This window comes from Canis lupus, chromosome 11 (assembly GCF_011100685.1).
Source record: "Canis lupus familiaris isolate Mischka breed German Shepherd chromosome 11, alternate assembly UU_Cfam_GSD_1.0, whole genome shotgun sequence".
Lineage (NCBI taxonomy): Eukaryota > Metazoa > Chordata > Mammalia > Carnivora > Canidae > Canis > Canis lupus.
In genome coordinates, this window is record NC_049232.1 from 55,581,162 (window position 1) to 55,608,938 (window position 27,777).

At 43.7% G+C, this 27,777-nt stretch overlaps 1 protein-coding gene across 2 annotated transcripts in view; it reads left to right on the top strand.

Moving 5' to 3' along the window:
* The window catches only part of ANP32B (acidic nuclear phosphoprotein 32 family member B), a 42,375-nt gene extending 15,860 nt beyond the window's left edge, over positions 1-26,515 (top strand). The window contains exons 1-7 of one of the 2 annotated variants that reach the window (XM_038552912.1): positions 2,311-2,542; positions 12,269-12,418; positions 15,927-16,049; positions 21,375-21,564; positions 23,705-23,829; positions 25,033-25,102; positions 26,063-26,515. In XM_038552912.1, coding sequence (XP_038408840.1) covers positions 2,489-2,542; positions 12,269-12,418; positions 15,927-16,049; positions 21,375-21,564; positions 23,705-23,829; positions 25,033-25,102; positions 26,063-26,130 — 780 coding nt within the window. In that variant the 5' untranslated portion in view covers positions 2,311-2,488 and the 3' untranslated portion in view covers positions 26,131-26,515. Of the gene's footprint in view, positions 1-2,310; positions 2,543-12,268; positions 12,419-15,926; positions 16,050-21,374; positions 21,565-23,704; positions 23,830-25,032; positions 25,103-26,062 lie in introns of those variants that run through there. The other variant, XM_038552911.1, reaches the window with a different exon arrangement.
* Positions 26,516-27,777: the final 1,262 nt, after the last annotated feature.

Below are 27,777 nucleotides of genomic sequence, written 5' to 3' on the forward strand. Positions count from 1 at the left end.
AGCAACATTCAAAACCAGGGCACTGTGACAACAGCCCCTTCAGGCCTGTGGACTGACAGTCCAGTGGAAGATGTTGGCAGGGCACTGAGACACACCCTGTTCTGCCTGTGTTATTTATGCCTCTGGCAGTGAAGCCCCTGACAAAGAAGCATGTCACTGGAACACATGCTCTTTGTTCACAGAGGTGCATGCCAGCACCGGCTGTGTCAGAAGGGACAGTACCGGGTTTGTAGTCTCTCCTCCTTTGGCTCTTTTGCTTTCTTTTTATTTGCTCGCACATTGTGGCTATGTTTATTAATTACTTTGTAGCTTAATCTTAGAAAACAGACATTTACCCTGTGAGCTATGTATCATGGTGAAAGAGTCCTTCATACCCTGGGGTTGATTATAAAAAGGGGACAGGATCCCGAGATTTGTCCCTTTTCTCAAACCTAAGGATCAATACCACCTCCTGCATGAGCCACCAGGTTACCACTCTCTGTGGCACAGAGCTACCATGTTCCAGGCTCCTTCAGCATCTCTTCTTCGCCTGCAAGATGGTGCCTGCATGCTCTGTTTGGTATTACAGGCCCTCTACCATTGATTGCAATCTGCTGTACCAAAGCAGGCCCCATGCTTTATTCCAGTTAGACTGATGGTGTAGCAGAAAAGATGGCAGGCTTTGGAGTCAGACCCATCTGGGTTTAAATTTTAGCTCCACCTCCTGTTGGCCGCGCAGCTTAAGAACTCTGAGCTTCAGTTCCTCATCTGTAAAATGAGTAAAATGCCATCTACTTCAGAGGCTTGTCTGAAGATTAAATGGGAAAAAACATATTCAAATCCTAAAAGTGGATGGCTCAATAATTGCTTGCTAGCTCATGTTACTGATTTGCTAGTTTTTCATAAAAACCTTTACCTCACGGCCCTGTAGTTCTCATCACCGTACAGTTACAGACCTCCTGTGACATCCTGAAGACCACTTTACTCACCATTTTCCATCAGAGATGTCTGCTAAGACTGATCATTGTAAACACAAGACTCAAGAAACAACATACGTGAGGTTCTTGCCTTTTCCCAAAGTGCTTCTAAAACTTTCTTATTATGCTTTGAAATTTTAATTGGAGATTTTCAAAACCGATAAAAGACGGTTTTGTTTGCTACTAAATGAACTCAGGTAAAATGGGAGGAGTCTTTCTTCACTTCAAGAAAACCTTAGGTTATTGCACAGAATGGTTTTTTTTTCTCTTTCCGTAGATTGTCCTCAATATTTGGAGCCTCTATTAGATGGTATCTGATTCGACACGCGGCATAATTACTTATTTTCAGCTTAATACACCCTTCCGTGACTCCCCGGAGGTCTGCAAGGCGAACCGAGTGCTCTAACCCGGCTCCCGGGCGGCTTGCTCTCTGAGCCAGACCATTTCAAAGGCTACCTGCCAAGCTTCGCCGAACGGAGCCCACCGAGAATTTACACACCTCGCAGGGGTGCCCTGAGGAATAAGGGAGATAAAAGTCTGCGGTGGGGGGGGGGGGACGCGGTAAAACTCAGAGACCCCATTAGAAATGCTAATTGCTGCCTCGCTAGCCTATACTTAAACGTTAGGGGGGAAAAAAACAAAAAACAAAAAACCCAGGAAACCCAGGGAGATCGTCTTCAATTCGGGGACGCCCGGCCCCTCCGCCCGGTGCCACGCGGGAGGACGCGGGCGGCAGCGACTCGGGCCCGACGGGCGGGGGGCGGGTGCTCGACCCCTTACAGCGGGAGACAGCAGAGGGCGAACCCCAAAGCCCGTCCGCGCTCCCTTCGCGTCTCCCGACTTGGCGGGCGTCGGGCTGGCTGGGTCGAGCCCACGAGGACGGGCCCGGCCTTACGGACCCCGCAGCCCTCCAGGCAAATGTCCACGCGCGGGCCAGAGAGCCGCCTCCCGGCGCGGCGAGGTGCGGCCCGGGGGTCTCCGCCCGGCGGCGGGCGGGGAAGCCCCCGAGCAAGGTCTTACATCAGCCACCCCACGTGCAGTCGGAGGGAGGGAGGGAGGGAGGGAGGAAATCGCTCGGGTCCCCGGGGCTGCGCCTCCCCCGCCCCCCCGCCTCCGCCCCTCCCGTCCCCTCCCGTCCCCTCCCGCCGCGCGTCTCCCCGCCCCGTCCTTGGTGCCGCCGCGGATGCCGAGCCGAGCAGCGCCGCGCGGGGCCGAGTGGAGCCGAGCAGCCGCCCGCGCCGCGTCGCCGGTTTAAGCGCAGTGCGGGGCCGCGGCCGGGGGCGGCGGTAGTGAGACCAGCGCTGCGCTCCAGCCCCCTTTTCCCTCCATGGTTTCTCTCCGCTCCCGTGAGTAACTTGGCTCCGGGGGCTCCGCTCGCCAGCCCGCCCGCCGCCCGCCGCCCGGGACCGCGCCGCCCGCCGCTGCCGCCGGCAGACCCCTTCCGACGGCCCTCGCCGCGCAGGCCGGGACGCCTCTCCCCCCTCCGCCCCCGCCGCGGAAAGTTAAGTTTGAAGAGGGGGGAAGAGGGGAACATGGACATGAAGAGGAGGATCCACCTGGAGCTGAGGAACCGGACCCCGGCCGCCGTAAGCACAGCCCCCGTCGGGCGCCCTCTCCCCCCATGACTTGCACGTAATGGTGGCCACCTGCGGGGCCCGGGCCGCGGGTTCGCCGGCCCCGGCTCGGAGAAGGGCGCAGCTCGCGGGCTCGGACGGGGAAGGCGGGCGGGCGGGCGGGCGGGCGGGCGGGCGCGGAGGGGGGAGCGAGCGCGCGGGGATTAACTCTTTGGCGCCCGCGGGGCCCCGCGGCCGGCCGGGGAAGGCGGTGGGCCGGGGGACGGCAAACTTTGAGCTCCTCGCCCGCCGGGGTCCGCTCCCCGAGGAGCGCGTGTGCGTGCGGCCGGCGGCGAGGGAGGGAGGAGGGGGTTGTGTAACGCCGGGAGCCATGTTTGCAGCCTCCCGGGATGCGCCGCCGGGCGGAGGCCGCGCCTGCCGCGGAGCCGCGCGGCCGGCCGGGGCTGGGCCCCCGGGGCTCCGCGCGCCCCGGGCCGGCCGGGGAAGGGGCTCGGGCGGGGCGGGGCCTCCCCCGGGCGGGCCTCGCGGTGGGCGGTGGGCGGTGGGCGCCGGCCGCGCTGAGGGCCGCGGCCGTGGGGGCTCGCGCGGGCCGCCGGCCTCACAGGGGGGCGAGGAGCCCCCTCGCGCGCCCCGGGGCTCGGGCGGGCGCGGCCTGGCGCGCGCCGGGCGGGGGAGGGGCGAGCCGGCGGCGGAGGTGGCGCAACCGCCGCCCCTCCCGAGGCCAAGTTTGAAAAAAGGACGCGCTTCCCGCCATTTTTCAAGCCTAAAAATAAAACTTTCTCCCCCGTTTCTGTCGCTCCGCTCTCGCCCTCGCCCTCCGGGCCTCCCCCACTGCCGGCCTCCCAGGGCGCGGGGGGCGCGGGGGCCCCGGTCGGCCCAGGCCAGCCGTGGCGGCGGCGGCGGCGGCGGCGGCCGCTTCGCTTTCCCTCCGCGCCGTGGCGGCGGAGCCGGGGGCCCCTGCCCGGAGTCGGGCCCCTCGGTGTGGGCGGGCTGCGGCTCCTCGCGCCAGCCGGGGCGCGCCGCGGTCCCACACAGCGCCATGTTGGCGGGCGCGCGTCTCCCTCCGCCGCGTAGGCCGGCCCGCGGCGGGTTCGGCGCCCGCCTCGCCGGGGCTCGGCTCGCACTGGCGGGAGCCGCGACTCCTCCGACTCGACTCCTCTCGGGCGCGCTACCGTCCCCCTCCCCCCCTCTTAAAAGGGCAACGCCAGGCGGCCGCCTCCGCCCGGGCCCGGCGCCGCGGGGACGGGCGGGCCTCGGCCGGGCTCGCGGGCCGCGCGGTCTCGGCGGCCTCGGCGGCCTCTGCCCCCGCACGTGCTCCGGGGAGGCGGGCGGGCCTTTGAGAATCGCCTCTTTCCTCCCCACCCCTGCCCCCCCGGCGGCCGGGCGCGGGGCCGTGTCCGGCCAGACCCGGGCCCCGGGTGAGCGGGAAGCCGTCCCTCCCCGAGCGCGGGGCGCGCCTGGCGCCGTCAGGTAGCTGCGGAGCAAGTCGCCGACCTGCGGGGACCGGTCAGCCGGCGTTCGCCGGGCGTCCCCGCGAGTGGGGGGCGGGGCCGCGCGGCGCGCCCGGGGAGGACCCGAGGGGTGGGCGTCTCCTCGTGGCCGCGCGGGGCCCGGGGGGGCGGGGGCTGACCACGGCCGCCCCCTCCGTCCACCGTCAGACATTTTGTGTGGGCCACGTGCTCGGGCCCTGGACGGTCGGAGCCGCTTTCGCACCCTGAAACTTGGCGAGCCGGGCCCTCCTTTGGAGGAGCTGTTGATCTCAGGCCTTCGCATTGTTGCTGCGTGGCTGCGAGTCCACACCTAGAACGTAGAGTAAACCTAGCCGAGATTTCCCCCCAGAGCGTGCGCGTGGGTCCCCGGAGCACTTTAAAACCTAGTACTTGAATTCTTTGTGCGCAGACTAAAGTTCCTGGTGAGGCAGTCGGTAAGGGCAGTGGTGTTCCCTCTTGGGAAATACGCCTGGGCTGGTGTTCCCCTGACTTGGAATTTTTTCACACACGGAGTAACCAGTGTATTTTGAAGAATACGTAAATACACGGGGCAGGTGTTCACTTTTCAAGTAACCAACTTTGGCCTTACGCTCTTGCCAAAGGTCAGTCATGGGATTGTTTCATTAACATTAAATTAAAGGTCGGTTTGTCAGTTGCAGCATCCACGTTTTAAGTGCTCAAAAGCAGCAGGTGACTAGTGGCTACTGTTACTGGACAGCGCTAGCCTACAGCAAGCCACTGGTTTATAAAATAAATATTTGAGTACCAGCAGTATGGCAGGGCCTGGAAAAGCAGGGTAAACGAGATAGCAGCCTCTGCCATCCTGGAGCCTCAGAACCCGGTGGTAACTCTTGCACTGGCACACTTGAGGGGCCCTGGAGAGCGTCTTGGTAGCCTGCTAAGGTTGGGGGACGGGAAGAGAAAGCCTCCCCTAGGGACCCTGAGGAGGAGACTGAGACAGCAAAAGTTAGGTTCTTAAGAGAGGAAAGCTTTGATCTTAAAACCAAAGGCTTTCAGGGAAAAAATGCTGTAGATCTTGAAGGAAATTCTAAAAGTTAATCATTGTTTTGCACAAGAGTCATCTTTGAGGCAAATGAAATTTGGAAGAAGAATCCTTTATAACCAAACTCAGTCACGTGGCACCTTATGTTGTGGCCCCAGCTGTAGAGAATAGGCTTGGCCTCTTGAGATCCTGCAGACTTTTATCATTTGGGAGGAGAAAACCTTTTCTTCACTGAATGTACAGTTATAATATGGACAGGAGGCATACGTGCATCCCGTCGTTGATTTTAACCATCAAGTGAGAACTAAGTGTCTGAGGAGGGTAGAGGTTTGATCACAAGTGTTTTTTGTAATTCTTTTTTCTTAGGACCAGTAGGCTTATATTGTGTGTGTGTGTGAGTGTATGTGTAGCTTTTTTGTTTTTATTTTGAGGTTTGAAGATGACCCTGGTAGCACTTCTACCTTTTTTGTGTTCCTTGGTCAGGGTACAGGAGACTAAGATAATAGGTTCATTCCACCTATTACTATGTCCTTATTCCTTGTTTTATTTATTTTTCTTAAAGATTTTGTTTATTCATGAGAGAGAGAGAGAGAAAGAGGCAGAGACATAGACATAGGCAGAGGGAGAAGCAGGCTCCACGCAGGGAACCTGATGTGGGACTCGATCCTGGGACTTTAGGATCACACCCTGAGCTGAAGGCAGGTGCTTAACCCCTGAGCCACCCAGGCATCCCCATTATTCCTTGTTTTGTTTTTTGTTTGTTTTAGGATTTTATTTATTCATTCATGAGAGACCCAGAGAGAGAGAGAGAGAGGCAGAGACACCAGCAGAGGGAGAAGCAGGGTCCATGCAGGAAGCCTGACGTGGGACTCAATCCCAGGACTCCAGGATCACGGCCTGAGCCAAAGGCAGACGCTCAACCGCTCAACCGCTGAGCCACCCAGGCGTCCCTATTCCTTGTTTTAAACACAAGTATGGGTGGTATCCCTGGGTGGCTGAGCGGTTTCGCGCCTGCCTTTGGCCCAGGGCGCTGTCCTGGAGTCCTGGGATCGAGTCCCACGTCAGGCTCCCAGCATGGAGGCATGGAGCCTGTTTGTCCCTCTGCCTGTGTCTCTGCCTATCTCTCTCTCTCTCTCTCTCTCTCCCCCTCTCTCTCTCTCTCATAAATAAATAAAAATAAATCTTAAAAAAAAATAAACACAAGTATGCACATTTAAGAGGGGACTTACAAATAAATGTATAATTCAGATTTTTTTCCAAGCCCAAAACAGCTCTTCATATCAGGTGTGTTCTCATGGTGGAAAAATGCCTAAGATGGCATTTAAAAACCTACGAAAAGAATGGGATCACCATTTAAAAATATAGGCCAGGTTAAGAAATATTTCATACAAAATATTGTTAGTTACTTCACTGAGAACAAATTGTGCAGTGCTAGAAAATACCATATATACCACAGAAATTGGTGATATTTTCAGATGTGAAATGAGATACTGAACGAGTAGTGAGATATAATTTAGTTATATCCCCAAATGGGAAAAATACCTGTTCTTTATGCGAGGCTATCATCCTTTCATTGCACCAAACATGGCCCTCTATTGTGAGAACCTCAACAACTTAGGCTGTCTAGGGACAGCTAGCCTTGATGTTTGCTGTTCGAGTTTTCCATTCAAAGTTAGAAAGCCAGGCAGTTCCTGTGGTTCAGTGGATGCCTCTGTGGGACTCTGGTGGGCTGTGTGTGAAGACCAGGCACTCCTCACCCATAAAGAGTAGTCCTAGGAGACACTTTTCGCTTTCCCCTACTTTACATCTTTAAAATTTTTTTCAGCACAATGGGATATTCTCATTGGTTGCATAGCAACTAATTGTTTTTATTTTATAAGTATTATATCTAAATTGAGGAAAAATTAGATACAGATAAGCCAAAAATAGCAGATAAACAAAATAGGATGGGGATGCGTGCATGTTTGAGATTTCTACCTAGACATTCAGGTATATAGTCTATGGTCTTTTCTAAATAAAAGAATTGATAACTCAGAATGGTCTATAATTCCTCCATACATTCCCGCCCCCTTTACAGCAGTTATAACTGTAAAAATTGGGGAAGATTACCCAACTAGTTCCAGCCAGTTAAGTAAAATTGATTTGAGTAGCCAGGGGAGTAGGAAGTGAGAGCAAATTGGAGAGGATGAAAGAAAAATTGCTTGATTTTTTTTTTTTCTTTGTGGCCCCTAACACCAATCACCATAACCTGACTGCAGTATAGGTTAGATTTTTCAGTTACAAAGTGGTAGAAAATAGAACTGCTTTTCTGATGGGTGCAGAAAAATAAGAGCTAAATGGGAAATAATAATAATAGTTTTTAAGTATTTATCTTGAATTCATGCTTTAAAAAAATCTAGTTTAATTGGGAAATGAGGGATGAGTAAATTTGGTCTCTAAAGTTAAACTATCTGTCTTCAAGCAGAAGGCCAGTTAACTTTATCTTGGAACAAATGGCTCCCTGACTTGTACACACAAATTTACAAATGCCTGCCCAACCTCACCTCCTTAGATAGTAGCTTTGGGAGGATTTGGAACATAAGGAGAAACGGACCATTTTTTCTTGATTAGAATCTCTCATTTACTCTGGGTCTAGATTGGGAGGCTATGGGATTATTAACAACCCCCCCCCCCCCCCCGCCCCGCCCCGCCCCAGCTCCCTGCCCACAGTTCTTTCCGTTGCAAGCTAGTCTGGGTCCTTCCATAGTAAGGAATAGGGCAGAGAAGGCTTAGTTAACTCAAATGCTGCTGACACAGTTCCCTGAGAGCAGACCTTTCACTATACTCCTATTAAGAACTTTATTTATTTGTTATTGGTGTTCAATTTGCCAACATCTAGAATAATACCCAGTGCTCATCCCATCGAGTGCCCCCCCTCAGTGCCTGTCACCCAGTCACCCCCCCCCCCCCACCTCCCTTTCTACTACCCCTTGTTCATTTCTCAGAGTTAGGAGTCTCTCATGTTCTGTCTCCCTCTCTGATTTTTCCCACTCATGTTTTCTCCTTTCCCCTTTATTCCCTTTCAGTATTTTTTATATTCTCCAAATGAATGAGACCATATAATGTTTGTTTAGATGGGCTAGAAGAAGGTTGTTGAGTGTTGGCTTTCCAGACATGTTGTCCCTGGGCACAGCCTCAAGTAGAACCCTGTGGTCTCTGCTTTCTTCAGTAATTCCTACTCTGCTCTCTGCATATTCCCCAGTGGCTTGTCCTATTACTGTTCCTCTGGCACTCTGTTCTGGGGGTACATGTACGTTTCTTTATTGCTACTTCAGTCTTCCTGGAAAAATCCAGGGGCATGCCTTCTCTGCTGAGCCATACAATCCTCTGCCCATCTCATCCCAGTAAATTATTTTCTACTCATAGAGAAACTTTAAAGGTCTCACGTGTGCATTCCCCAAACTCTTACTCTTCCACTTATAAACCCACCTACACCAGTATCCATCCTGGCCTTCTCCACAGGAGGAGTTCCCAACCTCCAACAAGAGTAGAATGATCGTTGTAGGTGAACATCAACTTTTTAAATGTGACAATCTGTATTTTTTTATGGCTTGTCTTTTTTTGTCCCATGTTTCTTGGGGGTTGCTTATTTTTTGTCAGGGTTAAAACCGTATCCTCAAGAAAAAAGTAAATGCAAATACCTAAAATTTCCACATCTCAAGAAAGGTCACACAAATAACAGAACGGTTGGTTGCTAATTTAAATAAAGAACTTGGAACTCAATAATAGAGACTCAAATGTCTATTTTTTTCATCTAGCAATAGGTTGTGAGAAAGAATCCTGATTACAGAGGAAATTTTACATAAAAAGATATGGCATTATTTATAAAAGGGAAAATGGGAAATATATTCCAACAGGGAGGATTGTAACTTATATATGTACATACTCAATTTCTTTAGCCATTAAAAAAATATTTGGAGTTAGAGTATACTAATAGTTTTAGCTCACCTGTATTTGAAATATACAAAAAAAGACTGAATTAATATACCAAAATATTAAGTGACAAGTATTTCTTACATTGATTTGATAATGCTTGTGATCAGAAAGTGGTTCTCTTTTTATCCAAGCTTTCTATTGCTGCATCTGCTCAGTCCCCTGCAATCCTGACAGAAACCTGTAGGCAGTACTCTGACAAGCCTAGGACCAGTTTTCATCATTGAACAATTGTGAAAGCTCTTTCTCATATTGGTATAGTGGTGACTAAAACAGACATGACCTTGTCTGTCATAAAGCTTGAAGTCTAGTGGTGACTTTTAAAATGTGTATTCTTTTAATAGATTAATATTATCATCATTGTAATGCTAAATAAGGCTATATAGGAAGGTCTCCTAGCCACTCACTTTTCTCTTCCTGAGAGATTTTCTGTACATATAAGAAAGTGAATGTGTGGTCTATACATAAATAGAACATCCATTCTGCATATTTTTGTCCCACAGTGTATCCTGGAAATGAGTCCTGTGTTGATGGGCTTTGAAATTGTTTTCTAATTTTTTCAGTCCTTTTCTCAGTAACTTCTTGTGCCTTATTTCAGAAGCCTTTACAGGTGTTGGAAACCAGTTGGTACCCATTGGTACCACTCCTTAATTCTCGAGTCGTCTTTGTGCATTCCCCAAGGTTCTGTCCTTGGTCCTCTTTTTAGGGAATCCATCCTTTCCACTCTTGTTTCTGCCCTGATGATACCAAATACAGAACTGCCGACCCTCCTCCGCACTCCAGACCACATCCTGTTTTCTGGGGATACTTGCACCCGAACATCCCGAGGGAACCTCAGCTAAGTATCCCTCATGGTATTCATTTCATCTGCCCCTCAGAAAGCTGTTCCCTACACATTTCCATGTAGCCACATGGCTCCTGTTTCTCTAAGCCAGACCTCAGTTCCCCTCCATCACTTCCACACCCAGCAACTAAACCTGTAGTTTTGAACCATTTGACATCTTTTTTCCTTCCCAGTTCCTTCCTCTTGATTCCTATTCTGCTGTTTGGTTCAGCAAACCTGTTTTAACTCACATTTGAATCTTTATGGTAGTTTTTGATGACCCTAGTTAGAGTGGAATTTTACCAGTTGGAAGAAATATCCAAGAGGTGATTTCACCCAGTGAGCTGGGAGGCAATATGGCTAACTCTGATCCCTCTTTACTTGGGTTTTGGAATATTAGTGTCATTCTGTATAATAATTTGGATTCTCTGTCAGATAAAATCATAGAAAATCCCCCAAACCAAATGAGAACATTTTAGTTGTATTTCTGTATTAGATGTGTGGACAATCACAGTTGACTTTATTTTTATGGTTGGTTGGTTTTACTTTTTTCTTTTTTTAAATACAAAAGGAATACATGCTTATGAAAAGCTCAGCACAAATATGAATTAACGGCAGAGGTCCCTGTCATTCTCTTTCTCCCTTTCCCCAGAGGTTCCTTTTTTAGCATTTAGTACATTTCAGGTGCTACTCCTCTGCAGCTCCACGCAGTGGATACCGTTACCTCCACAGATAAAGAGCTGAGGCACAGAGAGGTTAAGTGACTTTTCTGAGGTAACACAGGTTGTAAGTGGCAGAGCCAGGATATGATGTCAGGCATCTGTTTCTAGAGCTCACTTCTCACTTGACACCTTAACTTTCAGATGTGCTGTTTGCCCCAGAAAGGGGGAAAATGGCAGAGGTGTGTAAAGAAACCTGGAATGAAGTAAAAGATGTATTTGGCCTACATGCATCCTAACTAAAACCAAGGCTTAGGAGGAGGAAGTAAACAGGGTAGTGAGAAGTAGTAAAGAAGCAAGTGAGAAGTTGTGGTGTTGTGGGTATCACTGACTCCAAATCTGTTTCCTTCTCTGTAAATGGGGCGAGGGTGTGGTGGTGTGAAGAATACGAAGTTCTCCCTAAATGATAGCAATTACTAGAGTAGTATCCTTGGATTTTACATGGGAGGATGAAGGTATTATTAGCTCATAGTCTCAGTTTAGAAATATGAGCATCTCCCATATACATGCTTGATTAATGCTGTTTCACGTGGTAGATTGACTGCAAGAGTGCTTTTGGCCGTTAAAGCTAATTTGCATCACTGTTAAGTGACCAAAAAATGTGCTTAAAAGTTGGAAGTTTCAGAGTCAACCACAGAACAAGAATGGAAGTAGGTATTATTATGGTAGTTACTCATGCAGTAGATTGTTTATTCATTAGTATTTAGGGATGCCTGGGTGGCTCAGCGGTTGAGTATCTACCTTCCGCTAAGGGCATGATCCCAGTCTGGGGATCGAGTCTTGCGTCAGGCTGCCTGTGAGGAGCCTGCTTCTCTTCTCTGCCTATGTCTCTGCCTCTCTGTCATGAATAAATAAGATAAAATCTTAAAAAAAAAAAAAATCAGTATTTAAAATCATGGGGTACCTGGCAGGCTCAGTCTGTAGAACATGTGACTCCATATGGGGGTTGGGAGTTCAAGCCCCATGCTGAGTTGTAGAACTTTAAAATAATAAATAAAAATAAATAAAATCTTCAGATGTGATTGCCTTGAATGGATTGGAAGTCTGAATTTCAGGACCCACAAAGAGATTTTATGGCCTGAAAAGGGAACCTAATTTAATGTCTAATAGTTTTCTTTCCTGAAAATACCTTTCTCACATGTAACCCAAATTGATCTTTGAGTTAAGGCCTCTTGCATCTTGACCCTTTCTAATTGTCAAGAGAATCTTAGTAAAGATTAATAAAACCACAAGTGGAAATGTATAGTGCAGAAACATGTTGCCAAAATCTCTTAGGGATTTGATAGGAAAAGTAAAGATTTCCTCTTTTCCTTGTGTCAGTCCCCTGGGCCTTAAGGGAGACTCAGCGGCAGGGTTGGGGGATGGAGGAAGCTTCTCTGCATTTATAGTTAAAGCTGCCTCTTGGGCTTTAACAGATTTGGGAAAAAGAATAAGGAGGATATAGTTTCTTCACTTATTTTAAGGATTGTAGTTCTGTCTCTGGGAAGTAAAGAGTTTAAATCTTTATACCTTGGTGTAACATTCTATCCTTGGTATCTATTAGTGTATTGTTACTAAAGGCTTAATCATTTTTCATTTATTTATAACTGTGATCTAGGTCTAAGTAGAGACTGTCCCTGTATGTGGGTGTTTTTGCTGGATGTTTATGATTGTAGTTTTTGCTATGTTCTTTGTTTTATGTATGTTTTTGAAAGTTTGTCTTTTTCTTTTTTTCCCCATTGTCATCCATAGGTTCGAGAACTTGTCCTGGATAATTGCAAATCAAATGATGGGAAAATTGAGGGCTTAACAGCTGAATTTGTGAACTTAGAGTTCCTCAGTTTAATAAATGTAGGCTTGATTTCCGTTTCAAATCTCCCCAAACTACCTAAATTGAAAAAGGTAAGTACTTTTTCTTGAGCAATAAACAAGAGAACATTCTGAGAAGGGAAACATACATGATTTTACCCCTAAGGAAGAAGTTAGTGTAGCAGAAAACACATAGCCTTTGGACCCGGGCATACCTGGGATTGAATTCCAACCCCACCAGTTCTCTGATGGGTGATCTTCTGCAGGTTACTTAATCTCTCTAAGGCTCAGTTTCCTCACCCGTAAACTGGTGATACCACCCAACCTTACAGAATTGCTGTGATGTTTAGAAATAATGCATGTATGCTCGATAAATAGTGGTTATGAAGAATAATTTTTTTTGTGAATAAGCTATTACTTATTGATTGCTATACATTGTTTATAATGTTAGCTGGGTTTTCTCCTTTAGTATGCTCTGGTTTAGGAACTGCAGGTGTCTCTCACTCTCCATGTTTTATGTTTGTTGATTAAGGGTGAGTTTCAATAAAGAATTTGCAGATTTGTAGTCTATGATAATTCAGACCCATTGTGTAATTTTAAATGACTAGAAAGTTAAAATGTGTTGTGACTGCAAGAATTCATTGTAACAAAGCTGCTGTATTTCCCTATCTTAGCTGATGGCTCATTGTTAGCATTTTATTGGTCTAATTATAAACCAATTACTATCCACCTGCCTCTCTCCAACTGCCAATTTTAAAAAACACTCAAGAAAAATGTTTTCTCATCTTCTTGTACTTGTAACTGTCTCGAAGCTCCAGAATGCCAAAACTGGAAGAAGCTTTGCTCTTCCAGCCTTATCCCTTATTTTATAGGCACAGGAATAGATGCAGAAAGGTACGATAATTTGCCTAAAGCCACCTACAAAAGAGGTTAGTACTGTAGCAAAAACTAGAACCCTTATCTCCTGTTTCCTAAATGAATGCCTTTTCTATTACATAATAAAAAATATGTGTAAGTATAGCAAACTTTTCTACTGTTTTGATATTCCCTTTCTTAGGGAATTTAAGCAAAACTTTTATCCAAAGGTATACATAGAAATCTATAATCAGATTTAGGCAAAATGCAGGTAGGCTGTTCCAGTAGCTTGCTTAAGTCCTGAGAGGAAATTGTTTTGGGTTAAGTACATGAATTAAAAACGATAAGCTGTTTTTACTTATTTGCCTTATTTAGGCAAGAAATGCTCAGGCAGTCCTTATGAGTTTCAGGTAACTTAGCTTCCTATCAGAAAGAATAATCCTGTTATATTTTAAATTGGTAAATTATTCCTTTCTGCTAAGCAGCTACTTTAGAGGTTCAGGTGTAATCCGTTTATATTTACATGGGTTATTTGTGACACCGGGAGCTCTGATTAGCCCATTAAACAACAGTTGACTTTAAACAACGGATGACTTTCTAGCTTGTATCTGCATAAACTTGATGCTAGTATGATCCTAGTGTGTATTTTGTGTTCTGGTTTTCCTGGTATCCTGATAGATTTTCTTGATTTGCTGTGGTCTGTGTACTATCAGACTTATTCAGAGGAGAAGTGGATCAGTGACCCATCTATATAGAGGCTTTATCAAATCCTTCTGAAGTCTTGTTAATCACTTGTAGAGTTAGGGAGGAGTGATCTACAAATCAGACTTAAAAGGCAGATAAGACATGCTCACAACTGATACTTTCTTCCTACCCTGAGCACAGATTGTTTTTTAATAAGAAACAGTTTCTGAATGAAATCTTGGTGTGTAAATGTCACAGGTTTCCTAAATTTACACATATGATTTCATTTCACAATGCCACTAAGTGCTTCGGCAGATTGCCTTTTATCTCTACTCCCTAAGATACTCATGTTGAAAGGATACGAATATTACATATGTGTGATATTCTAACCAACCAAGGGAAGTGGTCTCTGTTTCTGTTTTAATTTACTAAAATCTCAAGAAAGCTAAAACTGGAGTCTTTGTTGATTATAGACTCGTATTTTTTTTTTTTAATAAGGATTATTTATTAGAGAGCGTGAGCCTGAGCAGAGGGAGGGGCATTGGGAGAAGGAAAAGCAGATTCCCTCCTGAGAAGGGGGCCCACTTCAGGACTCGATTCTGGGACCATGATCTGAGCCAAGGGCATACACTTAACAGATTGAGCCACCCAGGTGCCCCCTAGACTTGTATTTATAAATCTAGAATGTGACTAGATAATTTGGAATATGCTATGGGCAGGAAAAAATGTTGTGAAATGATGCATTTCCTCTGAAATATTTAGTAACACCTTAAGTAGAAGACCTGAGTTTTTTAAACTCATTCTTTCAACAAATATTCAAGTTTTTAAAAGTGCCTCTGTTCTGCATCATGTAGTTCATTTCACTGCATACCAAAGACTAAAAATTACATGAAATTTTCATGCTATTCCAAGTACATAGCATAGTAGGAAGGGTGAATTCTTTTGAAGCTAGCCTGCCTGGCTTCAAGTCCTTGGTCACTCTGTAACTGGTCACTCTGCAACTGTGTGATCTAGGGTAGGTTATAGAGTTATAGTTCATTTTCCTCATCTGTAAATGCAGATAATAATTCTATCTACTCCACAGGGTTATCGCAAGAGCAGATAATAAGCTCATATATTTCAAGTGCTTCAAACAGTGCCCCGCACTTATGGCCTGTGTAAGAGTTAGATGCGGTTGCCATTGTGTTGGCACTTAAACTAGAGAATTGAAACCAGTTGTGCGGCCTGAGTTTTCTCATCTGCAAAATGAAGAGCTTGAATTATATGCTCTCAACTGTCTAATTTTTCCAGGCTCCGATTTCTTTCACTTCAGATTCGAATTCCATGGTGAAGGCTCATTCCTTCATTGGCACACCACTCACTGTGCTACTTGACCTGCCGCTAAGAAATTAGAGTAGGTTCTTATAAAGGCTAGTGCCGGCTTTTTGCAAGAAGTGGCCTCCTCCTGGGAGTTGGTTTCAGCAACCCTGAAGCTATTGCCCCACTCAGTTTCCTGAGGTCATGGAGCTTCTTTAAGGGCTTGTTTTGGGACCCATGCCACACCTATAGCCTTCAGAGCGACACTCCCGGGTGGTTTCCAGGTATAGAACCTTACGATGTGTCAATTCTACAGAACCAGATTAGGTTTCAAGTGGGCATAGTGAGCTTTGCTTGGCACGCGGGATAAGCTGCTTAGAATGCACAGACCATTTACCCTTCCTGGCAGGTATAGACTATTGGAACTTCTCAAAGAATTCTAATTTGCTTTGACCCACTTTTTAGGTTAGAAAATGGATTCACTGATGTTAGGGGCCAGATCTTGAGCAAACTATTATAATTAGCAGCTGGTTAAGGAAATGCAGCTCTTCTTATCCATCCTGTTTCTCCTCCTCTCCTAAAATGTTCTTAGGACCTGTAGACTACTTATCTGGATTTAATTAAACAAAATGAACAAACATGCCCTAATAGGAACAGAGTTTATTTGATCTTGATAAGTATTTAAGAACTATATTTGCTACTTAAAATGCCTTAATGATGTGTTTCTCTGTGTGTATTTGTATGTATGTTGTATATTCTCTTGCAGCTTGAGCTCAGTGACAATAGAATCTTTGGAGGTCTGGACATGTTAGCAGAAAAACTTCCAAATCTTACACATTTAAACTTAAGTGGAAATAAACTGAAAGATATCAGCACCTTGGAACCTTTGGTAAGTAAGTGATAACTTGGAAACCAGGACTTATTGGTCATTTTCATTTTCATATTTCTTTATAGTGAGGGAAATGTTTGGAAATAATAATCAAGAAGGTGGTGGTTGTTATTATAATACTTGTAGAAATTTTAAAGATCAGGGCCTCTCTAGTTATGTGTTCCTGTGGCTTTGCTCTCCCTGCCTGATACTGTAGTGGTTTCCTTCAAAGGGGAATTCTTTTCTTTTTTTTTCCTTTTTAAGTTTCATATATTCACCAAAGACTTAAATATTTATCTTAATTTTTTCCCCCTCAAACTGGCCAGGCAATTCTATACTTTTATAAAAAAAGCTATTCATACTGGATGGCATATCTGAATTATAGATGAATTATAATCATATATGAATTAGAGTCCAAGGACAGCTCCAATAAGTTTAGGTCTTCCGATTGATCTTGTGCCCCAGCTAGATCACTGTTGCCTTAAGTTTGCATGGGAACCCCAGAATCCTTAGTCTTCCTCCTGGGATAAGCTATAAAAAGTTAAGTGCCAGTTGGGTTACAGGCTTACTGTGTGACCTTGGGCAAATTGCTTCTTCTCTCTGGGCCTCAGTTTCCTCACTTATGAAGCAGGGAGGATAATAAGCTCTGCCTTTTCTTAGGAGTTCTGAGACTAAAATAAAGTAATGTGCTTAACTTAATTTGTAAGTTGGGAAGCCTGTGCTAATGGGGGTACAGTCCACGTGTAAGCTGTAGGGCAGAAAAGAGCTGGATGGAGAGGTTAATATAATGTATGGAGCAGCTTCACAGGCTCTTCTGTGTAGCTGCCACCTGGAAAGTACTATGAATTGAAGATTGTTAAGTGACTGATTTCTCTAAATGTGACATTCTATAAATTTGGCATTGAGACCGAATTCCATTTTGATAAGGCGAATAGAACTCCCAACTTGTTTCATACTATCCAAAGAAGCCTATGGGTTTTCTGTTTTTACGTATATATAAAGTCAGTGTTTCCATTTAATTCATCTTGTAAACATATTGGGAGAGGGTTATACAAGCAGATAGGAACTGTCTCAGGGTCCAGAAGAGCAAAACCCAAGAGGATAGGCATTTTTTCTACTATATCTATTCTGATGTCACAGTATATTAAAATATTTGGATTTCACCTAACTTGTACAGAATGCTGTTGATATTTCAAGGGAAGATAGAGTTAATTTGTGACTTCTTTTAACAAAGAGGATTTCCTGCCAGAACTATAGCATCTTTTACCCCCAATCAATAATTAAGGCTCTGCTCCAATGTAGGTTAAATTGCCTTTATCAAATCCCTTTATTTATATATTTCATTAAGTGGGCTACATTTTAGCTCCTATTTCTCAAATTCTGGGAGTCTCTAACCTTTGCATCTTGTATTTGCCCCTTTTTTGGATTATAGGTACATCCAGATACTTGGGCTCCTTCCTTTTTGCTAGTTCTTTACCTCTAAACCAATCCTTGTTTCCAATGTTTAAGTAAACATTTGAGTTTTGCTGTTTTTAAGGACATTAACATTTGCCGATTGTATACTCCTATAACCCAGACTGTCCCCCTTTTAGAGATGAGGAAACCAAGTTCAGAGAGCTTAAATAATTACTCAGTGGCCACAGAATAAATTATAAAGTTGAGATTCAAATCCAACTCTGCCATTCTTTCCACTGCTTTTGGGACCTGTTCTTTTACCTACATATGTATTCCATACCCAAATTGACATTAAACTGGGAATTCCAAAAGGAGCACTAAATTAAGTGCTGGTGTCTCCCAGTTAGACAGGCTACCTTGAGCCTTTCTTTATTGTTTAGATATCAATGGTAGGCCTATTGATTCAGGGTCACCGTGAGCCTAACAACCCCTTTTTTCCTGAACAGAGTGTCATGCAGTACCTTCCCATGTGGGATCACTGGCCTGTTGCCTAATTCTCATGGCAACTCAAGTCCTCTTTGATGCTTCACCCAGAAGCCTTTGTCAGTGTCCTAGCACACAGAGGCAGAGCAGAAGCAAACGTTGTACGGGAGTTGTTTTCTTGGGCATTCCTGACCTGGTCCATGATGTATGAGGGCTCTTTGGTAGCTGTGAAAGTCTTGGTCCCCCAGGACAGTGAGAATGGGAAATAATCATTGTTGTATTTACCAGTTTTGGAGGATCTGCTGTGTACCATACACTGTAGTAGATGCTTTATGTATTCTGTTTCATTAGTAATCCTCAAAAAACATTTCTACAAAGAGAAAAGAAATAACATGGCCCTCATTTTACTCACGAGGAAGCTGAGGCTTGGGAGAGTCTGAATCCCTTGTCCAGAGTCACACACTTAGCTAGCCAGTGACATAGCCACAATGCTGCATACCCAGGGGCATCTAGAAAAGCCTGAGCTCCCACCGTTCTCCTGAACTTACTTACTGTTCAGGTGCTTGAGGGTGTTAGGTAGGTCTCCTGAAGTTGTCTCTTGGAATAAAATAAAACTGTAGGAGAAGGTGAAGTGGGGGGAATGTTGGGTCCATTTTGTCTTCTGAAAGTATTCTTCAGTGGGAACAACACCATCCTCATCCTCATTAACCACGTACATTTTGAACACCGTCTACTTTGAGCCCAGTTCTTAAAGTCAATGCAATGATGTGAATGCCTCTGCTTGCTACAGGGACATTAATCGAGAGACAAAGAAGGCATCAATTCAAACTTCCTTGGACACCTTTTTTAAGAGACCTGGGCCATCCAAACCATCCCCCAAAGCCCTTCTAAATTCTAAGAAGGCAAGCAAAATTATTGTTAATAAAATGTTTAATGTTTATTATGGCTAGCCTATTAGTTTTAGGCCAAATTTCTGGTATGGTAGAATTCTGATTTTTGGGGGTGTTTTTGGTTTTGATTTTTTTTTTTTTTTTTTTTTTTTTAAAGCAGTATTTTCACATTACATCGGGATCCTAATAATCTGTGGGTAGTATATTTTGGGCCTTAAAGCACAATTTTATTACTATAAACAATTCTAGAGTACTACAGTTACTTGGAATTTTGTTGTTTATTTGCTTTCACTTCGTTTACTAGCAAACTGTTTTGGCATGTTTGAATTATTAATAACGGGTCCTTTCCTGAGGTAGCCAAAAATGTCACAGATTCGTGGAGTTTCAAAAATAGGTGGGCATTGGAGGCCCTGTGGCCTGGAACTATAGGAGGGGCCTGAGGCACTGTAGAGCTTGAAGGATCGGGGGTTGTATGCATTTTTGTGCATCCATTCCTAGGGAATAATTTTGAGAAGTAAATGGCTCATTCCCTTGAGTGAAGAATTTTTAGACTTTGGGAAAGCTGCCTAAATTTACTTGTGGTCATATTTTAGCTGGTATAGAGTCAACCTTTTTGGGAAGAGAAAAGAGTTCCCAGTGTGCCAGCTAGTTGTCTGGGGTGGTGTTTCAACATTTTCTCCCTCTTTGGCAAGAAGGCCTACCTGGGCATCTGGAGGTCAGGGCCTGCCCAGTAGGGAACTAATCTGAAAGCAACACAACATAAAAGCAGCTCTCCCTGTGATTAGAAGGGCTGGGGACAGCTTTCTTAAGACCTCAGGAGACTAACTTACATAAGCACATTATTTGATCCACAAACTCTTGGATCCTTATACATTGGTGTTTTGAGGAGTGCATTTGCCTGTTGCCATAACCCTGCTCTGTGTTCCCTGCCTGCCTCTCTGTTCCCAAGGGCTGCTCAGTGAAAATAAAACAAGTGGTGGGAACCTCTTCTTTGACCAGGAAGATGGAGATTCTCTAAGTGCAGGGGTCAGCAGCCCTTCTTCTACAGGGCCAGATGATAAGATCCTATAGACTTTATAGGCCATACAGTCTGTCAGTGCTGCCAATATTCTAGGGCAAGATATTCTTCGGAGCACATAAACAAATGAAGTGGCTATGTTACAATAAAACTTACTTTACAAAAACAGGCAGTGGACCAGGATGGGCCAATTATATTTTGTCAAGCCTTGCTTAGGGTGAAGATTTTTAAATCATTTTGTAACTCTTTGGAATCACTAAGATACCTCAATCCTGAAGGCAAGGTTTTTTTCATCTGCATTTCTTCCTGGGTCCTTGTGAATGTTAAAATAGTTTTCCCAGTAAAGCATCAAAGCCTTTAAACAATTATTTTTTTTTGCAACTTACTTCATGTGGAGAGCCTCTTAATTTTTTGTTTCAGTCTTGATATCTCAAGACTTGAATACCAAGCCTTTTCTCCTGATTCAGAACCCTTAAAAGTGACATTTATGAAGCTATATGCCCTCCAGGTTCATTGACCTTTTTCTAGAGGGCACCAGGCTACATATTGATGTTTTATGTTTGCTTTTTTAAGCACTTGCCCCTCTTTTTCCTAAGAGGGTCTGCTGTTACTTCCTGCTGCTCTCTCCTACTTGCTTGTAATATACTACTATCTCTGTCCTCCCAATGTCTCCCTTCACCCTTACTGACAACCTACTAGAGTTTGATTGAAATACTAGTACGTGGTTGTAAAAGCAAATGAATCTGAGTAAAATACATGGACATTTTCTTACCCACTTTGTTACTCAGAAAACTTTCCTCAGCCCAGGCTTTCAGATCTCAACTATGTTGTGTTTTGTATTTTAGATGGATTAAACCAAAGTTCTAAACAAATGAGCTATTGCAGCAAAATTTCAGGGTATGGTAAAATCAGAAGAGTTTTACATCAGAAAGGTCCCAAATTTAAAAAGAGTATTGTTTGTCTCCTTCTGAAGTTTCAACTCTGCATGCCCCTTCCTTTTCCCCAGCCTGTACCAATCCTCTCTTCCTGGAGAATAACTGTATCACTACACTTCTTACTTTATTATATGCCATTCTCTAGTGTTTCACATCTATGTCTTTGAATAGAAATCTCAAGTACCTCAAGATTGAATTGATTAATTGAATTTTTTTTCCCCATCTGGCCACCCCAGAGCATTGAAGACCAGTTCTTTTGGCCATTTGATTACTTGAATGTTAAAACTTAGTTTTGAACTAAATTTATTAAAACTCTGATTTGTCTCATATTGTGAAAAGATCCAGTTTGGTATTTTCCAAATTCATTTTTCTTAAAACTACTTACTAATATTGCTGGAAAAGGACAGTTCTCTGAGAAGGTAAATGCAGAAGGTAGATTGTATAAGCTAAATCTAGTGGCCTACTATAAAGTTTGCAAAGGACTTGAAATGTTTTCCTGTGTTTAAAGCTGAATTGGTAGCAGCTAAATGAATACAGTGCCTAGAATTTTACGTCTTCAGGAGATGGGTTTTGTTGCTGGTGTTCCTTTGATTTAGAAAGTATGTTTCTTGATCCTTTTCTTCAGAAAAAGTTGGAATACCTGAAAAGCCTGGATTTGTTTAACTGTGAGGTTACTAATCTGAATGACTACCGAGAGAGTGTCTTCAAGCTCCTGCCCCAACTGACCTACCTGGATGGCTATGACCGAGAGGATCGGGAAGCCCCTGACTCAGATGCCGAAGTGGATGGTGTGGATGAAGAAGAGGAGGATGAAGGTGAGGGGGTGTAACATCCAGAGAACCTAATTTCTGCCTATCAAAGGTCATGATAAAGCTATTGAATGTTTTTGTCATTGAAAAAAATAATATCCATGCGTGTAGGCATTTCCATTAAATTTGGAGCTAGGACCTCTGTTTAATTTTAATAAATTCTTAGAACGTTGAAGCCTTCAAATGATTCCACATAAAAATGGTTAGTTAATTAGTCTTGATTTTGGAGGCTGTGTGCCCTAACACACTGAAATATTTGTAGTTTCACAGTTTACTAAAAGGACTATCATCTTGTGTCTCCCTGCCATGTTCGTTGCTCCCTTTTCTTGGTTACTGTCTGACTTAATTCTTAGAAACTTTGCTTTGTCAACACTTCCAGATTGCATGTCCCAGTGCCCAGAAGCTAGTAGGTTAGGTTCCTGTGTGTGAAAGCACCTCCTTGCTTACCTCTTTGGTCGTCTTTCACTCTCTGTTATCCTTGTCTCTTTCAATTATGCTATGTTCCTCTGGGGTAGGAACGGTCTTTTTCATCTTTATTCACAAGGCCGAGCACTTCATAGATAACTAGGGATCTGTCTGTTAGAGCCAAATGTAAATAAAATAGCTTTCTTTACTGATGGGCTTGTGCTTTTTCCTTGCACCATGACTCACTGTCTCTGAGCCACTCAGATAAAGAGTTTCTCGCCTCTCCAGTGGCTTAAAGGAAGCAGAGTGATCAGCTTTCACATAAGTCAGCATGAAGAAAAGTTACTCCTAACATTCATGACGTTGCTGGAATTTATGGTTTTGCTGTATTTTTTTTTAAGATTTTTAAAAATTTATTTATGATAGACATAGAGGCAGAGACATTATTTTAAATGTCTTTTCTTTAAAGATAAAAAAAAATGGTCAAGAAAAGTTAAGGAAAACATTAGGTAACTTGGATGCAGTTAAGGTGTAATACGCTGGCAGCATCTTTGCAGATTTATGGCAGATTTGAGATGGTAAAAAATGATGGGATGTAGGATGGTAAAGTGGACACAGACTAGGATGTCTCAATTTGTTTAAGATGTTCACATCACTTACTCCCTTCACTGAAGGTTCTCAGTTATTCCTGAAAACACTCTTTTATCTATTTAAGTTTACCTTAAACAGGTTGAATGGCCATGTATGCAAGAGCCTGTAAGGAAATTCCTTGGAGGGTGGAGAGCAGCTCAGTCAGGCAACAAATTTGAGCATTTTTTATGTGCCAAGCATCATGGAATATAATTTTGAAAAGAAAACCCAGACATGGCGCACATCCTCTTGGTGTTTACGGTCTACTGAGAAATGTTACATAAGCACAAGTGAGTAAAGCCTGTGATAATGGATAAGTGTCAGGTGCTCATGTGAGAGCATATTAGGAGGCCTGGTAAGTCTGCTTGAGGAAGTGACGTTAAGCTGAGAACCAAAGGTTTGAATCTGTGTTAGCCAAGGGAGAAGAAAGGGAAGAATGCGCAGAGGCTAGGAAGCAGGGCAGCGCTGCAGGCTCCCAGAGCAGGAGAGGTAAGAACTGCTTGTCTCTGGCCCTGCACCAGGAGGTGGAATAGAGACACGGGTGCAGGTGACAGAGCCAGCCCCTTTCTCCACCCACCCTGACCCTCCCATCACAGGCTGCTTACCACTGTTTGTCAGGTTCCCCCTCTGGCTTCTGGCTTTGTGGCAGTACCCTTACCTCAGAGAAGGAGCTCCTTGTCATTTATTTGGTGGGTAGGGGGTGTGGTAACTTTTTGCTGTGGAAAATTTCAGACAAAGATAGAAATAATGTAAAATTAACTTTCATGTTCTCATCATTGAGCTTCAACGATTACTGGTTTTATAGGTGCCCAACCCCTACCCACGCCCCCTTTCCTTATCTTGAAGCAAATTCCAGAGATTCTATCCTTTCATCAGGAACTGTTGCAGTGCACAGCTAGTCCATCAGTACTCTTGGCCTCCAGATGTAAAGGGACCCTGGTGGACGAAGGGACTGAGTTGCAACCAGCTGGGAGGACAGGGACAAGTGCAGTGCCTGGGTTTCCCAGGCATTGAGGTAGCTCAGCATTTGTCCGGCCACCAACTGAAAGCGCCCTGGCACTTTAGCAGGTGTGCCTTCAGGGTTACTTAATGAATTCCTTTGGACTTGCAGAAGGAGAAGATGAGGAGGATGAGGAAGATGAGGATGGTGAGGAGGAAGAGTTTGATGATGAAGAGGATGAAGATGAAGATGAAGATGTAGAAGGGGAAGAGGATGAAGACGAAGTCAGTGGAGAGGTTGGTGCAAATGTGTTTGCAGCTCTGTTTCCTATTTGTAGTTGAAAATGTGGAAGGTTTTTTTTTTTTTTTTTAAGAAAAAGTAAAGGCTTCTGATGAAAATAGTAAACTTGTAAATAGACTAATAGTCTGATTGGTTTCCTTTTTGTCCACCTTTTAGTAAATTCTAAGTAGAGTGCTTACAGGGTACTAATTAGACATGGTACTTGGCTCTGCGGGTAAAGTTTTGACCTTTTAACTTATTGGGAAGAAGTAATGAATTGAGTGTAGTGTCATTTCCATAGGGTGAGAAAACTGGAAATGTTGAGAACTGGTGGTATGTCTGTCCCTTGGTTGTGTTGAAGGGAAGGGTATGTTTACCAAGCCTGAACTTGTTCTCGTATGTTCAGCTTAATTCAGTAAATACATCTTCTGCCTGCTGTTTTAAAGAGTTGAGGACGCAGAGTTAAACAATGTGGTCCTGCCTTGAAAGAGCAAGTAGTCTAGTTTATGGGCAACCCAGTGATACAATATCTATGAGGAGTTGAATGTCGTAGAAGGACAGGAGAAAGGAGTGACTTGATTTTGACAAACCTCAAGGAAATTGTCAAAACAGGCAAAGAAAATAAGATATCAAAAAGCACATTGCTTTGTAGTAGGAAAAAACTAAGGCTGAGCAGTTTGTGCAGTCTCACAGGTAATAATGAAATCAAGTTCCTAAAAGAATCTTTTTGTAAGAATGGGAATATAGAAATTCTGTTTTGAAATTCAAGATTTTAAAATCACTTCTCGAATTATCCATTATAAATAGTATGCTAATTAAACATGTCTGACAAAATGCTTACTTCTGAAAAGCAGTTTTTTGTTTTTAATTTATCTATTTGACAGCACAAGTGGGGTGGGGGGACTAGGAGAGGGAGGAAGCAAGTTTCCTGCTGAGCACAAAACCAGACATGGGGCTTGATTCCCTGGACCCTGAGATGACCTAAGCTGAAGGCAGACACTTAGCCAGCTGAGCCACCCAGACGACCCTGAAAAGCAGTTTTTAAAGAAAATCTTAATTTAAGCTTATTCAGAAAAATGAACAGATTTCAGGACATTAGATAAAGATAATATTAAAAGTTTTCTCCTTGATGAATTGTTAAATTTTTTGGCAAATTATCTTTTTCTCTGTACTTCTCATCTTGGCAAATTAAGCTAATAGAGCTGTTTACTATTCTTTAGGAAGAAGAATTTGGACATGATGGAGAGGTTGATGAAGATGAAGATGATGAGGATGAAGATGAAGATGAAGGTGGGTATGATGTATGCACTTAGGTCCTCCTCAGTTAAAAACACAAGAAAATGTCTGTTAATTTAGATTGTGAAACTACAGAGAACAAAAAATTCTCTTTGCCTTGGTGGCTTTCACAGTGGCTTATGTAGCACTGTCAGTGCACCTATGCTGGCCCAGATTTCCTGCTCTTCAGTGACTGATAATGCCTCTCTGCAGGTGCGAGGCCACCCACAGTCCCACACTTGGAGTATGTTTTTAGACCCCATCATTTGGGTTACTTCCAGATATGAGATTTCTGGTTTTGGAATTCTTTCACTAAAGTCTAAAATAACTAGATCATAACTTTTGCAGAATGTATAAATAGCACCTTTACAACTTTATTACTGTTATTTCTTAAGTTCCCTACCACAGCTAAAACCAGTGAAACCTCTATTTATTTATTACTCATTGGAAGTATAGATTCATACACCTGGGCGGGTTTAGAGTACCAGATTATTTGCTTTGCTTTCCATTGGTTCCTGCTTTCTCAGCATCTGTTCTCTGTGCCACGCATTGAACTAAATTTGCACTGAAGGTAGGGTTCAGTACCTGCCTTCACTTCAGGGAGCTTTTTGGAACATCCTGCAGTTTAGGTAATTTCATTGACATAGCCATGAATTTTTACTAGTTGGGGAAAAAACCTTTTGAGTTAATATTCATTTGCTACAATTTGAGTCAACTTAAAGACAGCAAATTAAAATGGAGAAAACTGCGTTAACTTTGCTATCATTTGAGATGCTACGGTGCATTTTGACTTTCGTTCAATGGTCTCTGCTTTTTTAGTTAATATCTCTTAAAATCGGCAATCTCCAATCTAATCAAGATTACAATTTTTTAAGTCTCCCAACCATCAGAAGTTCATTGTTGTTACCTCTGTTAGCAGTAACTTAGGCAAATACCTTTCCAGTTGTCTCAAAGTGAATTTTTGTTGTTGTGCAGAGGAGGAAGAAAGTGGGAAAGGTGAAAAGAGGAAGAGAGAAACAGACGATGAAGGAGAAGATGATTAAAACCCCAAATAACTTGCAAAGAAAGAACTGTTCAGTATTGGTTGGACTGCTCATATGGATTTGGTAGCTGTTTAAAAAAAAAAAAAAAAGGTAGCTGTGATACAAACCCCAGGACACCCACCCACCCAAAGAGCCAAAGAATAGTTCCTGTGACATTCCACCTTCCTCTATTTAGCCCCTCTTGGAAATTCACCACCAAGCTTGGGGACTTCACCCCACAAAATTGTAAGCGTTGTTAGGTTTTCGTGTCAGACTTGCTGTAGCGTGGAGAGTTGTGATTGGTGAGCCAGCCATTGTGGCTTCCAGTTACACCGAGACTGTAACAGCATTTTTACTTTCTGTACAACAAAGAAGCTTTGTAAATAAAATCTTAACATTTTGGGTCTGTTTTTTCATGCTTTTCTTTTCTTTTTAATGAAATTTTTTTACATTAGGACATTTTATGTGTCAACTGCCAAAAAAGTATTTTTAAGAATTTAAGTGAAATAAACACGTTCCTCTTTGGTAAAGCCTAGTTGTATGCTTACATTTTTAAATTAGACTTTAATTGTAAGCTCATGTGAAAACACTAAAGAACTGGTTTCTATGACATTTTTATATTAATGGTTGTTGAGGGGAAATGCACAAGTATATAGGATCTTTGGACACTTAAATCTGATTCTCCTCCTTTCTCTACTGTGGGAGTAGGCTTTTTAAAACGTTTGAAATTCCGTGCTCTAGAGCCCCTGAAAGCCAGGAAAATTGTTAGACTAAAGTAATAGATGAATTAAGAAAAAATAGGACAGTATAAAGGAAAAGCATTAATACTGGTTTCTGGGAGATCCTAATTCTAATTCTGCCTCTGCCACTAATTTCCTGTGTGACCTTGTGTTGACCTCTGGATCACCTCCCAATCTGTAAAATTGAGGGGGTGTGACCAAATGGCTTCTGAAGTCTCTTGTAGCACTGATGGTCTGTGACCCTCCATGACAGGAAGGTCTGAAGAAAAAAAATGGGCTTTGCATCAAGGCTGAAACATGTAGGGTTTGACTGACAAGTGAACAGAGTATGGTTTGTTATCAAGACAGGCGTGCTAAGGAGGAATGACATGTGAAAAGCCTTGCCAAGGAAGCGGGTAGGCACTGCCCAAGGTCAGCTTGGCTTTTCCAGAAGATGGAAATTTTCTCTATTCTTAAGGGGATTTGGGGGAGGGGTAAGATGTTCTGCAGTTTGTGTGTTCAGTGGTTCAACCATTTAATAGATGTGTGACTTTGTTGATATTTTTTATAGTAGAAGATTTAAGGATTGTTTTAGTAAATCTTCATTGGAATGAGTATAGGGGTCTTATGCATAAAAGTAGTGTTAAAGATTGGAATCTAATTTGAATTTATATCTAGAAAAAGTTATGTAGTGTCAGTGGCGCCCCCAAACAGTGTGTACTTTAAAATTGAAGTGTTTGGGCTTTAGGGTTTGCTTTTTGCAAAGGAAATTCCAAAAAAGTTAAATTGGATTTCTGGTTTAACAGGTACTAAATTTTTCTCAGCCACAAGGCCTTTGCCATTTGGCAAATCTTAGATACATTATAAAGCAGTTTCTTCTGTAGCCAAGTTTTGCATGTATTGCCAAATATCCAACAGTAACTTTGGATGATTGTTTTCTTGCTTTTTC